The 17,072-nt window shown below is 40.3% G+C and overlaps 1 protein-coding gene across 1 annotated transcript in view; it reads right to left on the minus strand.

The window, feature by feature from the left end:
- LOC143418370 (nuclear GTPase SLIP-GC-like) overlaps positions 1–17,072 on the minus strand; it is a 33,513-nt gene that overhangs the window by 10,843 nt on the left and 5,598 nt on the right. The window contains exons 6-15 of the mRNA XM_076883161.1: positions 15,767–15,986; positions 15,375–15,623; positions 11,969–12,175; positions 11,686–11,861; positions 2,766–2,850; positions 2,599–2,686; positions 2,335–2,456; positions 1,903–2,073; positions 1,662–1,810; positions 1,060–1,110 (exon numbers count right to left, since the gene is read on the minus strand). Of these exons, the coding sequence (XP_076739276.1) occupies positions 1,060–1,110; positions 1,662–1,810; positions 1,903–2,073; positions 2,335–2,456; positions 2,599–2,686; positions 2,766–2,850; positions 11,686–11,861; positions 11,969–12,175; positions 15,375–15,623; positions 15,767–15,986 (1,518 nt within the window). The remainder of the gene's footprint in view (positions 1–1,059; positions 1,111–1,661; positions 1,811–1,902; positions 2,074–2,334; positions 2,457–2,598; positions 2,687–2,765; positions 2,851–11,685; positions 11,862–11,968; positions 12,176–15,374; positions 15,624–15,766; positions 15,987–17,072) is intronic.

The raw sequence follows: 17,072 nt of genomic DNA on the forward strand, positions 1-17,072 counted from the left end.
CTCTGGCCTCTGCTTCGTAGCTGCTGGGTGACCTCTCCTTTGGGGCTCTACTCAGCTCTTCCCAGGAGGGTGGCACGGTTCCCCCCCCTTTGGTGGTCCTCCTCGGGTCCTTGTACTCTGGGGCCTCTGGATATCTGGGGCCTGGATCTCCTCCATACCTGCTTCATACCCTGGTGGACGGGACTATGGCTCCCCACACTGCCTAGCAGATCGTTACATGGAGAAACCTTTGGAATACAAGCATGCTGATCCACACAGGTGTGCACACAGGTGTACACACGGGTGTTCACAGACACGGACTACACCTTTCTTGGCTGCTGCCTCAAAGCACATTGTGCACTGTCTATCTTGGTTGCTGCACAATATCGTTTATTATTTAGTATCTACTGTTATCTACTGCTAGCTAGTTTATTGTGATGGTGCTGTTTTTTTTATTATGTTGCTCTTTGTTGTTTGCTTTCTCTTCTGTTTTTTTTTCTCCATACAGGTGACCCAGGTGTTTTGTTTGTTTTTTTTTTGTTTTGTTTTTTCTCTCTTCCCCCCCTTCTCACCGTCTCTTCTCCCCTTTGGTTTTCTTTCTCTCCCTCTCTTTCTTTCATTCTTTCTCCCTGTCCTATCCCCCAGTCATGTCTGTCCCGTTTGTAGCAACTGAAAATAAAATAAATTCATACTTATAATAAAGGTCAATCAAATGGACCAATATGCCAAGGCCATGATGATCCACTTGGTAAAATAAATCCGCTTGGCATCTTTCTTGGCCTTAAGACAACAATTCTGATGGCTAAAGATCCAAACGGGACACAAAAAACAAAAAAAACAAATGTATATGTATATTTTTGTGTAATAGTTCTAGTAAGTATTTTGTTTTTTCTCCAAGATGGACAAGTTTTAAGCCCATATTAGGTCCTTCTTTTTTCTGTTTTTTGTATTGTACTTCTATGCTAAACACCAGAGAAATGGACAAAGACTTTGAGGTTAAACAAAACTAAATGCAAATAAGACTAGATAAATAAGAATAATTTAACTTAAAATGTGTGTTTGCGTGTAGTGTATATTTACTTGTATGTAACTGCAGGATTGATTCGTATAGTGTCAGACCAGGAGGCACACCTGATGGGAGAGAAAACAAGGGGAAAATTTTAAAAAAGTGCCAAAATAATCATATTGTTGTTACAGGCATTATTCTTTCCATCATCATCATCACAACTCCAAATAAATCAGGCAAGAAAAGTACTGTCACGCACAACAGTATAGTGAGGAGAGAACACATGTTGGATGGGTGGCAAGGTTAGTCATGGCACTTGAACAATATATAAATATGTATATGTATATATTTTTTTAATTTTCTTTGAATCAAGAATAAATGTACATCACGTAGGTATAAATTTTGTGCCCAGTTTTAAACCAAATTTTGAGTTGTTGTCTTAATTCTTATTGTCTGTAGATATTTTCCTTTGTTTAATTTTGGTTTCTTTATGAGTCTTGTCACGATCCCTGTAGGGAGCTTCCTCAAAAGGGTTGATCCCTTCAAAATTAGGATTAGGGGTAACAGTTTAATAAACCATATTATTATCTACCATTTATAGTACCATTGTTAACACTATGATCATCTTTTCCATTAATAAAAAGAAATTGAAGGTATAAATATACAGGATTCTTACGGGAAGATCTTGCTGAATTTTTCATCAATGCTGTTAGTCAGGCATGAAGCTAATTCCACGTTGAAGTTTATTTCTTTCCTTGTTTTGTGGACGCCACCTCCCAAAACAACAGACTTTAATGTCTTGTGAAAACCACGGCCATCCTCTTTCTGAAACAAAACAGAAAACAAATTCCTGAACATAAGGCCATTTGAAAGGCAAAATAAGTAGTTTTAATGCAGTCTTTAAAATAAATACATACGTCCAATAACTTCGTCAATTTTTTTTCATCTTCTTTTTTGGAGTTTTCAACCCCCTTGCTAAGGCATTTTTCAAAGGTCTTGTAGACCTCTTCTATTTCTTTCTTGATTTGTTCATATTTGCATCCCAGGGTGTTTTTAAGTTCTGCACACACATTTTCGTTTTTATCACCCTGAAAATAAAAACATAATAGAAAAACAAAATTATAAATGCCAATACCTGATGGAAAATGCAGTTCTAGATTCAGTGTCAGTAAACTTATTTTAAGGTTTTTTTGTTTTGTTCTTTTAGAAAAAAGTAAATAAAAAATACAAAAGCTTTCAGTGAAAATATATATATATATATATATATATATATATATATATATCACTTATTAACCTTTGCTTTTGATAGGTAATACAAATAGAAGAATTTTATTACTTGAGTATCTTACTGCTTTTTTGTGTTTGGCATCTTGAATCAGAGACAGAATCGTAAAAGCTCCAGACACATAATTTTTTGTCTCTGAGTGAAGGTTGTTGAGCTCTTTCAGAAGTTTTTGAAGTTTGGGTATTTCTGTTGATAATAATTGAATAATTCATTTTAACATTAATTGTAATAAAAATAGCCATTATTTGAAATTAAACTAGACTACAACAGCAGCATTTGATATCTGCTTTATGTCTAGTACATGCTCATATCAGGGAACTTCACCTACCAGTTTCTTCTGGATCTAGATGCTCTTTTTGTAGGAACTCACGGGAACTCACTGTGAACACTTCGAAACAGTTATCACTGAAGGGTTTCTGGAGAAAATTGAATACATTTTAAAGCTTTCTTGCTATTGTTTTTGGGTTAGATTTTCACTCTACCTATAAAACTCACCTTCTTATTTTTTATTTTTTGCTTTACTTGTTCCTTGGCTTGTGTGTTTCTTTTAACTATGAGTTTATGGACTTCACCTGGCAAACTATAAGAATACATGTGTGTTACCCAGCATTAAATCACTGAGAGAAATGCCAGCACATTCTTGTTGGTCATTGATATACTATTTTTCCTAAAACTTTATAGACCCTGTACAAAGGCTATCATGCCACTGTCTGCCTCTGTTACACCCCTGAAAACAGGGGGAAAAGAATCACGAGAGTGATTATGACTTGCGTCTCTCATGCAGTAGTTTATTGCAGTCAAAATGAGCAGAAACGTTTCACATTCTGTACTGCTAAATGTCACATGGTGGAAGAAAAACACCAAACAATAAACCGAAACACCAAAGTGCTTATCATACATATACTTGAGCAGGCCTCCTGATAAAATGGCTGACAACCGCGGCGTTCTTAGCTCCTGCCGTTATCACAATGGCCATTACACAGTACAAAACACAGCTCAAAACCGCCACGTATATGTGCACAAAACTGCAATGTAATGCTTCTAACGCTTACAAAACAATGAAGGATTACCTCTTAAATATCTTAACAGTGTACACATTGGAAATATATCAACTTTTAAACACTTTTACCTGAAAACAGGGGGAAAAGAATCACGAGAGTGATTATGACTTGCGTCTCTCATGCAGTAGTTTATTGCAGTGAGGAGAACGCGCGAAAGCCCCCTAGTGGAGAATAGAGACACTACTAATCGAGCCCAGAAAAGGCTTACTAGCCGATCACTGATGTATAGATTGTAGTTCTCTTAAGTAACATGAAAGCCATTAATATAACATGAAAAATAATAAACTCTTAACCACTTTCTTACCATATTTACATTATTTTCATCCTTATATCAACAGATATGAATTAGTATTAACTGAACAGTTTTATATGCAGTAGTCCTTCAACCTGTCACACTCTCCCCCACTCAAAAAATGTCGTCCCGACATTATACCAACAAGATGCTTTTCAGTCTATATTCTCTTGTAGTCAGGACATCAACAGTAGAGTGAACCAATGTCCTCAATTCTGTAGGTTTAACACCTGTTTCACCACAGTCCATCACTGGTGACTGAAGACAAAGTCTATAACCAGTCCATATGTGAGTCTTCACAAAGTCTATTGTCTATGGTTATAATCCACAGATGGGGAAAAGTTCATGTCTTTTTCTTGATGACAGTCTGTAAGTACAGTTCTCAAGTCATCAGTGAAAAAGTGTCAACTTACATTTGCTGGAGTCCATACAAACCAATGGGCTGGGTGCAGTATGACTGCACAGCTGGAAACCATGGAACCAGGCCCGGGTACACAGGAAGCAGTTGCGGTGCTGGCTGAACACTGTAGCAAGATGGGGTGCCCAGTTGGTCATACGTCATCCGTCTTGGCGGGTGTCTCTCTCGCTGTGGCCGCTGAGGTGTCTCCTCCTCAAGTACAACAGGTGGAGGAGGGGCAGGTATGTCACCTGCAGTGGGCTCTGCCTCCTCACAAGTTGTCTCCACGGCAGCTGGGTCAGGCGCCTCCAGATGGTCTCCAGCAAGAGGCTCTGGTGTTGGTGCAAGAGCAGGGACTGGAGCTGCGGGCTGAGAAGTTGCTGTGAGAAGTTCTTGTTCTGATGGCTGGGACACAGGTTGAGGTGGTGCGTAATGACAGCGGTATTCATCAACACTGCCCTCATCATCAGAGTCTGGCACAACAGCGACGGGTTTATCAGTCTTTTTCTGTTCATGTCTTGTACGATTATCCTTTTCAGGCACTTTTTCAAAAGGTAAGTGGTCACATGACATAAGCAAGTTTCTGTGAAGCACTCTAGAGCGCCCTCTGCCTCTCTCCGGTCTTACCTCATAGATAGGGAGGTCAGGCCCCATTTGTCTGACTACTGTGTGAACAGTGTCCTCCCAATAGTCTCTCAGTTTCCCTGGGCCTCCTCTAGGTGTCAGGTTTTTGACCAGAACTCTCTCGCCAGGTTGTAACACAGAACTCCTTACTTTTGTGTCGTAGTGTCTTTTGCCCTTTTCAGCAGCTTTCTTTGCATTCTCATTTGCTATAGAGTAGGCTTGTTCCATGCTCTTTCTCCATTTTTCAACATAGTCTCTGTGGTCACTAAAATCTGTTTCTGAGTACAGTCCAAAGAGCATATCTACTGGTAGCCTGGGTGACCGTCCAAACAGTAGGTAAAATGGGGAGTAGCCAGTGACTTCACAACGTGTGCAATTATGTGCATACATTAGCTTATTGATAGATTCCTTCCAGTTTGACTTTTGTGTTTCAGTTAGCGTTCTAAGCATTTGCAACAATGTCCTGTTCATACGTTCAACTTGACCGTTCCCCATTGGGTGATAGGGTGTTGTCCTAGAACCGGCCATGGCACACAGTTTCTTGAGCTGACTGAATAGCTGATTTTCAAATTCACCTCCTTGGTCATGGTGAATGCGACAGGGGAAGCCAAACTTTAGGGCATAGTCATTGAATATCAGGTTTGCAGCAGTTTTGCCTGACTTGGAGGTGGTGGCATAGGCTTGGGCAAAACGTGTGAAGTGGTCAGTTATCACTAGTATATATTCATAACCGCCTTTGCATTTTTCAAGATGGAGAAAGTCTATACACACCAGCTCAAAGGGCTGCGTAGTTACAATGTTTGTTAAAGGAGCTCTTGTTTCATGGCTGGGCTTTTTCTGCTTTACACAGGAACAAACGTTGGTCACATAATGCTCGATGTCTGCCTGCATGTGTGGCCAAAAGAAGCGTTCACGTATCAAAGACACTGTGCGATCAACACCTTGATGGCCCATATTATTGTGCAGCTCTTCAAGTACAGTCTTTTTGAACTGATCTGGCAGGACTAGCTGTTTCCGGGCAGAAGTGAGTCTGTACAAGATGCCATTGTTATCTAGTCTTAACTTGCCCCACTCTCTGAACAAACATTTTGTCTTAGGGTCAAATGTTCTTAGCTCTTTGGGCAGTGGTTTTGAATCTGTCTGTTTACACTGTAATACAGGGCTTATAACAGGATCAGACTTTTGCGCTTCATTAAGCTGTTCTTTTGGTATGGGTGTGAATGTTGCTTCTGCTGGCTCACCGTCTGCTGTGACTGACATTGCTGCAGCTGAGAGTGTCCATGCGGCAGGTGTGTCTTTCTGTACCTCAATGGCCTGGATAGCAGCTGCGATAGTGTCCGGTGGCACTTCCTCAGAGCAGTCTCTCATTAAGGTTTCGACATCAAGTGGCATTCTTGATAAAGCATCTGCATCACTGTTTTCCTTCCCTGGTTTGTACTTAATGGTGAAGTGAAAATCAGCGAGCTCAGCAACCCATCTTGATGTGGTGGCATTCAGTTTGGCTGTTGACAGAATGTACGTTAGCGGGTTGTTATCGCTGTAGACAGTAAATGTTGGGGCATAGTACAAATAGTCTCTGAATTTGTCAGTGATAGCCCACTTCAATGCTAAAAATTCTAGTTTTCCTGCATGGAAGTGGTAGTTTTTTTCAGCCGCTGTTAGAGTACGGGAGCCATAAGCAATAACTCGCAGCTTACCATCTTGTCTCTGGTACAACACTGCGCCTAGCCCTTTGTGTGAGGCGTCTGTGTGTACGATGAACGGCTGTGTGAAATCTGGGAACCCCAGCACTGGTGGGTGGAGCAAACAGTCTATTAGTTCCTCAAGCGCACGTTGATGCTGGTCAGTCCACACGATTTGTTTTGAGGAGGGCACAACTTGACTGGCTCTCTTTGGTCTTGCCCTTGTCCCTTTTGTGGTGTCTGAGTTCTCTGTGGTTTTGTCAGCTTTTAACAGTTCATACAAACAACCTGCTTTTCTGGAGAAGTCTTTTATGTATTGTCTGTAGTAGGAGAGAAGGCCTAACATTTTTCTGAGCTGACCAACATTTTGTGGTTTTATACCTTTGAGTGCTTTGACTGCTTCAAAATCTGCAGGATCCACTTTACTGCCCTCTGCAGACACTATTCTGCCCAAATAGCGCACCTCAGACTTAAACATGTCACACTTACTTGGCTTAAGCTTTATACCAAAGCCTCTCAATCTCTGGAGCACTTTTCTCACGTCCTCCAAGTGATCTTTGAACGTTTTGCTGTAAACTAATGTGTCATCCAGATAGGGGATGCAGATGTTGTCGCGCAGCCCATCCAGGCACTCTTCCATACAGCGCTGAAATGCTGCAGGGGCATTCATAAGTCCAAAGGGGATGCGAATCCACTCATATAATCCCCAGGGGGTCACAAAAGCAGTGAGTGGACGACTTTCTTCTGACATGAACCCCTGGTGGTACGCTTTCCCCTGATCTAAAAGCGAAAACCAGGAGTTTCCACCCAAACTGTCCATAATGTCCTGGACGCGTGGGATGGGCTGGCGATCAGGATGGGTTTTCCGATTCAGGTCTCTGTAGTCTATGCACAGTCTTAAAGTACCATCTTTTTTTCTAACACAAACAACTGGTGAGGAGTATGACGAGTCTGACTTCCTGACCCAGCCTTGTGCTATTAAATCATGCAGGTAACTTTTCATCTCTTGGTAGAGCGGCCGTGGCACAGACAGGTATGTGCGTTTGACTGGTTCGTTGTCTTTGAGTGATATGGTCATTTTCAGTTTTTCAATACAGCCTATATCATTGTCTGTTTTAGAGAAAGACTGGCATTCCTCTCTGAGCATCTGTTTTGCTAATACTCTCTGCTCTTCACCCAGGTGGCTAAGATCTACAGGTGGGTCCCACTCTTCGCTAGCGCTACACTGGGCTTGTGTATTTGTCTGGTTAACAGTAGCTACAGATGTGGCTTTTTCAAACACCTGGGCAGGTAAAACAGCTGTAATAGTCTGAACCGAGCCAACTAATGTACGGCCTGGAATGACAATTTCATGGTCAGTTGGGTTAGAGACACCTAGTGTTATGACAGGTAAAGTACCCTTCTTAACTTTAACCAAAGTGTCAAAAAACTCAAGATTGTCTGGCCACTGGGGGTTTAAGTCTGGCTCAAATATCATGACCATGTCTTGTTTAAATGGTCCTGCTGCTATACGACCCTCAACATGCATGTGGCTTTTTTTTGGTACAGTAATACAGTCTTTCTTTGTCATCACTTTGTACTCGTCAACTGCATCTGCACTAACAGCCTGTATAAAAGCTTTCACCTTGTGTCTTTTGAGGCTGGGAAATGCTTTTCTCACTGTGCTGTACAGTTTAGCTTGGTCAGTCTTATTCACAATGTATTCAATTACATTGTAGCCTATAATAGGGCATGTGAGCTGGAAGCCTTTCATTACCAACATGGGGATGGTCAATTTCTCAGTTTGTTCAGTTCCGGAAACAAGTTGGAAGGTTGTCTCAACCCACCCAAGATATGGCATGTTGGTCCCATTTGCTGCGGTCAGGGTGAGTTCAGATGTGTCCATAATATCTGCTACATCTCTCAGCTCTGTGTGTGGCAGATAGTCCTTTTTCCACTTCTCATCGATGATTGATACCTGTGAGCCTGAGTCCCATAGAGCTTGAAGCCTGTGGCCGTCCAGAAAACACTCAACCAGACATTGCCTGCCCACCAGAGATGTGACTTTGTGAGGGGAATTTACATGAGCTGGCGACAGTGGTACCTGGACAGTCTCATTTTCTTTCTTAGTCTTTAAGCCAGTGCATTGTCTCTTATGTTGTCTCCAGTGTTGTTTCTGGCATGTTCTTGAACAATAAAGTGCGTTTTTACATGCTGAACACTGTCTCATGCCTGACTTTTCTTGTTTACAGTTGGAGCAATGTTGGGACTTGTGGATGATGGGCATGGTTAACACTCGTCCCTCGGTGGTAACCATTGCTGGTTTAAATGTTTCTCTTTATATGGTCTCATACCTCTGCTTCTACATCCAGCCTGAAAGTGTTCTCTACTCCCACAGAGGTAGCAGTGGGTGCAGCGCTCGTTGACTCCATTCTGCTGGCAGATGTGGCACCTCCTCTCACGGCGGGCTGGACTACCTGTGTAGTGCTGTACAGGATACTGAGGGGGTGGTGGCCTTTGACGGGGGCCCTGGAAGCTATAATACTGCTGGTCCCTATCATACTGCATAACTGGTGGTGGGGCATATGACTGAGGACCAGCCACCGGCTGCTGTAGAGTCTCTTTAATCTGAGCTATCTCTGCACTGAGACCTTTCAGGGAGGCTACACCTGTCTTAAGCTCCGCTAACTCAGTTAAAAGCTCGGGTGGTATCTTAGCTTTAACTTCTTTCACAGGGTTCTTAGCTGGTGACACATCATCTGACTGCACTGCACTCACACTTGTAGCAGTCTGTGATGCTAAACATCTCTTCTTGTTTTTCCTTTCTGCCTCATTGGCACAAGCCATATTTAACCTCTCTAACAGGAGTTCATCAGGTGTCTTAGAGTCTAACAGGAGTGGCTGCATATCTATCCTGACACTGTCACTCTGGAAGCCTGTGAGTATGGTGTGCAAACACATACGCTGAACTAAAGCTGGGTCGTATTTGAGTCCTGACTCAGATTCTTGGGAAGCAAATAAGACTTTCTGCTTTAGATCCAAAACTCTCATCAGGAAGCTTTGAGCAGTCTCTTTTGGGGTCTGTACCTCAGAGGCAAGTTGTTTATACAGTTCGGTGGCGCTCTTCTCCTGGAAATGGGAGCGCAGTATGCGGCGTAGAGTCGGAAGGGTGAGTTGAGCTTTTCCCTCCAAATAGCTGCGTAGTTGTAGACCTGGCAAGATAGCTCTGATGACAGCATCTACAATGTCAAGCTCTGAGTAACCTCTGCTCAGTCCATTTTCGATCTGGTGAGCAAGACTGGAAAATGTCAGTTTGTCTTTTTGACCTGGTTCGCCAATCTGGCCTGATATTTTGAAATCTTTCTGCCAGTAAGGGCTTGGTCGTTGGGTGGTACTTGACACAGATGAGTTAGGGACAAAGCGATTACCTTGGGAGTGAGAAATAATTGCTGTGTTAACTGCATTAGCTGTCTCTGTTACCAGTGAGGTTGCAGTATTTGGTTGCTCTCTGTGTCCTGAATCACCCTCTTCATTTGCATTTGGTTCAGTCTCAACAATTGTCTCTTTCATTATTTCAGCAATCTTATCATTAAGCAACAACAGTTCTGACATTCCTTCATCCTCAAGTACTGTTATACCTTCTCTCTCAATGTGTATTTGGATGTGTGTTAGCAGTGACAGTCGTGTTTTTCTGCTAACATCTATTTTCTCTGCAATGCCAAGGAACTCGCAGATTGACACTAGTTGGTCTTTGGACAGAGTGTGCATTTCACGCACAACCTCTTCTCGCAGCTCTTCCACCGAAGACATTGTGGCAGTAGGCTGGAAGAATTTTGCATGTACGGGTGACGCTGAGCTGAGTCGCTTTTGCAGCCCCTGATGATCTCTGGCTGGCCTCAGGAAACATGCGCTAAAACACAGCTACCAGTTCGCCTCGACAGCAACACTTTCCTCACTGCAGTCTGCCTGGGTTGTAGTGGGGGGGATGTAGCTGGCTTGGACTACGATGTGCAGATTGTGGACACCGGACATCTAAGCAGCTATCCCAGCGGTGCCTCCAAATGTTACACCCCTGAAAACAGGGGGAAAAGAATCACGAGAGTGATTATGACTTGCGTCTCTCATGCAGTAGTTTATTGCAGTCAAAATGAGCAGAAACGTTTCACATTCTGTACTGCTAAATGTCACATGGTGGAAGAAAAACACCAAACAATAAACCGAAACACCAAAGTGCTTATCATACATATACTTGAGCAGGCCTCCTGATAAAATGGCTGACAACCGCGGCGTTCTTAGCTCCTGCCGTTATCACAATGGCCATTACACAGTACAAAACACAGCTCAAAACCGCCACGTATATGTGCACAAAACTGCAATGTAATGCTTCTAACGCTTACAAAACAATGAAGGATTACCTCTTAAATATCTTAACAGTGTACACATTGGAAATATATCAACTTTTAAACACTTTTACCTGAAAACAGGGGGAAAAGAATCACGAGAGTGATTATGACTTGCGTCTCTCATGCAGTAGTTTATTGCAGTGAGGAGAACGCGCGAAAGCCCCCTAGTGGAGAATAGAGACACTACTAATCGAGCCCAGAAAAGGCTTACTAGCCGATCACTGATGTATAGATTGTAGTTCTCTTAAGTAACATGAAAGCCATTAATATAACATGAAAAATAATAAACTCTTAACCACTTTCTTACCATATTTACATTATTTTCATCCTTATATCAACAGATATGAATTAGTATTAACTGAACAGTTTTATATGCAGTAGTCCTTCAACCTGTCACACCTCCATGCCTCTTTCTTCACTTTTTTCTCTTTTACCGCTCATTGCTCTCCAGCTGTTCCTCACCCTTGTCTTTCTTTCTCTCACTGAGTGTAATGGGAAGGCCACTATGAGGTTTTGGTGGCATGACCCCAGTCAGCTCTTGGCTGGTACACCTGCCTCCAATCTATGTACTGTGGACTGTCTGTTGCAGTTAGTCAAACTCAAAAAATCTCTGTTTTCTATGTCCTGGGCTCCCCTCAGTTAGCCAGACAGTCTGTTGCATATCTCTGTCACTCTCTTTGAATCAAACTTTCCCTTTGTAATCCATTCTCTGAGATTTTTTTAAGGAAATGTTTCCCTGCACTGCCATTGCTAACTTAACTCTCTTCTTGCCAAGGAATTCTCCACCCACTGGTTCAATAAACGTGCTAAACTTGTACCTGCCTCTGAGTCTGCTCAGTATTAATATTCATGTTTTTGAGATTTGTCTCATCTTTAAGGAATTACCCTGCACCTAGATACAACATGCTTTACTATCTAATTTCTTTTCTTCTTCTTCTTTTTTTTTTTTAAAATTCTTGACATCTTAATTTACTTACCGGCCATGTGAAATTCCAGTTACATCAGACTTGGAGCAAATAAAGCAAATACGCTGGCACTCGCCACCATTTCCAATGAACCTACTGACACGGCTCAAGATTTTCCAGGCTGTCTCTTGAGATGCTGCTCTTTTAATCTCAGTCACAATCCACACAACGCAACAATCACCAACAATCTGAAATGGAATAATAGTCATATTAACAATTAATCGTTAATCATCAATTCTTGACAAGATGTCATTTCTGGTTCAAGATAACAAAGCAGTAAAAGTGAATAAATGACCCTTTTCCACATTTCATCTCTGCTCTTGTTACAGTCACCACTTCCAGGAAGGTCCACAAGTGTGACATGCTGGAGAAGATCCTTGTTTGGCACCTTGACAGTCACACACTTCACTATTGGCCAATAGTACCTCTTTCCTTTTTTGCTCTGAGAAGGTAAAGGGCTATTCATTGTGTATGGGGTAAGTTTGCCAGATAAGTCCATAGCCTGCAATAAAAAAAGACATGAATGTATAGTGCCCCTTCAACATCACAATAACCAGGCTAACTGGTTAGAAATCCTGTAGAAATCCCAGAGAATGTCAGAGTGTTAGTATTTTTCAACAACAGGTCCTGAAACTATGTCAATAATCAAGTACTGCACTAATTGTAATGAAGATTTAGTTTCTGAAATTGAGTATGAGTTTCCAAATGCAGAGCACCACTGTAACTTAACCCAACACTTATCACCTTGAATTGTTTAAATATCCTGTCTAGGAAGTAAACCAGATTTTGCACAGCCAATGCTATCGTCAAGATAACGTCATAGTGATAATTTCCAATAATAAAACAGTCAAACAAAAATCTTCACTTAATAAACATTCCTTTTCTAATGCTGTTAGAGTCAAATTGTTGAATGTTGTCATTGTGTTTCTTAAATTTGTAAAGTCTTAGTTTAAACTGTGTGATCAACGACATTCCTTTGTCCCCCTCCCCAGCCTGTTAAGGGTTGGGGGGGGGGAAGCTGTAGTGTTTTATCACAGATACATCCCATGTGAAGGTTCTGTTTGATGTTTGGTAAGCTTCCTGCCCTTTTATGGCTTCACCTGTGTTGTGTATGGTGAACCAATACAGGAATTGAGCCTTAAATTGGGTGTGGGGGAGATTACCCTCTTTATGACCAAGGATGTTGTTAAAAACAGTTGTGATCAGGAGGACACACACACACGTGCTTACACATACACACACACACACACATAGTGCCTTATCTTTGTAACCAAGGGAGGTTTTACAGTGGGAGGTGCTTGTGTTGTGTTATGTTGTGTAAATTGTAATGGAAATAAAAAGGCTACGAGGAGGGCTGCTCTTTGAAGGACTTGGACCAAGAAGGACTGACCAAGCTTCCCTCGTTAGCGAGTAAAGGACTGGTTGAAGATGTATTGTGTTGTTTTCGTTCTTCATGAGGAATAAGTCTCTAAACTAGTGGGGCCTGTGGAAACACAGACTCAACAAATGCCAGTGTGGTATATCATGATTATTGTGGGAGGTTGACCAGTCTGATTACAGTACACAGCAAATTCAAAAGTGTTAGATTTTTTGGTGTTAATAGTCTCCTTGCAAAAGTAGAGTTAATTTTACTCTAAGCAGAGTCACATTCTTTTAATGTAACTCTGAGGTGTAAAATGATAGTAGTTAAAATCGAGTGTTAAAAATGAGTGTTTCTCTGTCAAATCTGGAGGTGTTAAAATGGAAACATTAACTCTTGACCTCTTAACTCTGAACTCCTACAGGGGCTATGACACCAACAGAGTAAATTCACAGACTCCGCCCCCAGCACGGCTCCAATCGAAGCTGAAGTGAAGCCGTTTCAGAACATTTTGCTCTACATATTTGAGTTGTTTGCCATGCTTGGTAAGTCATTTTTTTTCAAAGATTGTTTCAATTGTTATTATGAGCTTTTACTTCTGTGGCTCTTTGGAGTTGAGACAAAGCTGTGTGAAAGGCATTAGCCATGTTGCTCGCTGATAGCATAATATTCTGTTTTAGCTAGCTGAAAGGTATTGTTTGCGGGCAAATACCACAGCCTTGAAAAAAGCTTGCATGTGAATTTTCAGTCAAACGTTTGGTCAAATACACCTAAAACAATGTCTAGAATGTGAAATGTTGGTATAATGGTGCTACTTGAAGCCTGAAAACGATCGCCCATAAAATAAAATAAAAAACGAGCAAACAGCAGTAGCAGACGTCCTGACTGGGTTCTACGTTAGCATTTAGATCCCTCCAGAGTTTTGTGCACACGGTTTAGGTAAAAATGAAAAAGGTTGAGGTTTTACATTTAGTTCAGTATTACCTGTTGCCTGTGTCTTTGTCTTTTGGGAAAATACTTTACACAAGTAATGGCTCAAAGAGGATTCCTTTTTTTTTTTTACTGTGCTGCAATTGTTAACTGGATTATTTGTGCCATTAATTGGTGTCAACTAATTTTTATTCAGTCTCCACACAGGATATGCTTGTGAAGATGGAATATGGGGGAGAGCAGAAGTGCGTTGAAGTTCCACAAAGGGATGAATGAAGGACATGCATATTGTATTGAAGAAATAAGTGATGAGAATGCTGTTATTTGCATTTACCATGTCAGACCTTTTGATAAACAAAATTCTAATGAAAGTGAGAACATGTATACTGTTACATCTTTCAGAAAATGTTTTGAAATTGTGGTGCACAGTTCAGAATAAATGTTTTTCAAAAACCATTGCATCTTTTTAGTAAATGTTTATTTCCAAAAGAAATTTCTAGAAGTTCAGAAGAGTAAAATTCCCGCTTTTTAGAATGAATTAGAAGATAACTCTTACGTAGTTAAACTAAAATGCTCTTTGAGAGTTAATATATAAACTCTTAACACCAAGTGTTAAATTATCAACTCCAGACAGATTTGGTGTTTAACACTAAATCAGAGTTAACGTACCAACTCTCCAAAAAGAGTTAAATTAACACTCTCTGGTGTGGACCCATATAGACACTTTAATAGTGTTGAAATCAAATCCGACAGTGTTAATTTGGACATGCTGGATTAGCTGTGTAGAGATTTAAAAATAGGTTCTTATGTGCATATACACTTTTAGTATAATTTCTAAACCGTTTAATCCACAAGACTCTAGAAGTCAAAAGCAAAGTAAAATTAAGTGATGTTTAAAAGTGATTTTAAAAAAAGCTGTCAAAAAACACTGAACATTAATGGAGTAAAATAAATTAGATATATGAAAAGTCACAGAAAATAAAACAGAAAATGAAATTGCTAGTACTAGCCAAACAAAATCAAGTTAAAGCACAAGGTAAAATAATTACTTTAAGAACAGTAAATATATACATATTATCTAATAACTAACTTTGAGGGTTTGGGCAGATAGAAACTGGCTCTGTTGTTTTTTGTTTGTTTTTACATTTTTTGTTTGCTGGTTTATTTTCTCTGTGTGCTCTCAGGGCAGAGGTGAGGTATACACCCAGTTGCATTGGATCCCCCTCAATAAGACAGCATACCTAAGAGGTAGTCCGTGGGGCAGTTCTTCACCTGATTATTAGCTTATTAGCCTCCTAACTGAGTTCTATGTTATAAATGATTTTTATCTGTGATTCCTCCAGTTATCTGACTATAGGGAGAGAGATAGATAGAGAGAGAAAGAGAGAGACAGAGAGAATTTTTGACTTACAGTTTTACATGTGAAAGTCTTCGTCCCAGACTTAAGAAGTTCATGAATGTCACTGAAACATTTTTTCTCCGTTAGGTCTTTAGATGAATTTTTTTTCCATTCTTCTCCGTACAGTGCTGACAGTTTGTTCTCAATGTAATCATTACTGTCATCATCATCATCATCATCATCATCATCATCATCAGCTGTTTCTTCATTGTTTTTATCTCCAGCTGACTGAAGCAAATACCACAACTCATCGTTCCACTCCTAAAATACAACAACAATAATAATAACACTGGTTTTATTAAATAGAATTTATTGCAACTACAAACTGTCTTTTTGCAGTCGTAATGAGGCTCTTGGATTAGCATATTAATTAGCTCCAAGTAACAATAAACATATGACTTTACCTCTGTTTTAAGGAACTCAATGAGTGCCTGATACTTGTCGTCCACTGAGGCCTCCACCTTTATGATGACTGAGGTGCATGCACTGGTACATTCATCAGAAGAGGGCAAAAGATTTTCCTCATCAATGATTGCATTTATCAAAGAGGATTTTCCTGCCCCGGTTTCACCAAAAACACCGATTTGTACCCTCTTGTCTTTGTCCAATTCTGTTATTTTTTTCCTAAAGAACAAGAATAAACATGGGTTAATCAAATCAAATAAATACATCAAAAATGTAAATATCAATGTAATAACTAATTTTAAAATGTATATAGTAGAATAATAGCTATGCTTATAATGTGAAAACAATTGCAAAAACGTTCATGAGAAAAAAAACAATTTGTAATAGTATAGAAATATTTTGGTAACAGTATGAAAAACTGCTACAAGTAAAATTGCATTAGCTGTGCAGTATTTGGAATTTGGAGTAGTGCCTTAGTAGCCTGTTAACAATAAGGTAATTAAATTTATATGTTTAATTTTTTATTTGGATACTATAAGCACATTATAATGCTGAAATAATCATTAATAATTCATTTGTATTTGGTAATAATGGCAATAAAATAGTAATTAACTGTAATGATGTAAATCAGGGGTTTCAAACTCCAGGCCTCGAGGGCCGGTGTCCTGCAGGTTTTAGATCTCAACCTGGGTCAACACACCTGAATCACATGATTAGTTCAGGCCTCTGGAGACTTGTGTTGGACCAAGGGCAGGATCTCTAACCTGCAGGACACCAGCCCTCGAGGCCTGGAGTTCGACACCTGTGATGTAAATATTATGTGCTGTGGTTTGTCTGTAGTAGTTTCTTGCCCATAAAACAGGGCTTCAAATATGAAATGAAACTGTTTCTATGTAACAGTTTTTAAAATTAAAAAAAACATTGTCAGTTTTACTGATGATAGCTTCAGGTTTAACCATAGAGGCATTAGACTGAAATAAAATGTATCCACCAACTTGTGGTCTTTTTTGTTAGAACAGGACTTAAACACACACAAACAAACTTTATTTGTCACATAATTGTAGAGAGTACAACATGTAGTTAAATGCTCACGTCCGAACTGCGGACAGGCTGCGAATGTAGCCGCGCCATTCCGGGGCTTGGTTTTTTAGCATAGGGGGTCTAGCCAGGACCCTTACTGGATACCAGGTGGGAAACAAACTTGTGACTCCCACTTTAAAGGTGTGTTTTGTCTATTTGATTAATAAATAATTTTGATGGACAAACGTTCCTTGTTTAAACTTTTTCTTGTGACTTCTTCATGTT

This window comes from Maylandia zebra, linkage group LG4, assembly GCF_041146795.1.
Source record: "Maylandia zebra isolate NMK-2024a linkage group LG4, Mzebra_GT3a, whole genome shotgun sequence".
Lineage (NCBI taxonomy): Eukaryota > Metazoa > Chordata > Actinopteri > Cichliformes > Cichlidae > Maylandia > Maylandia zebra.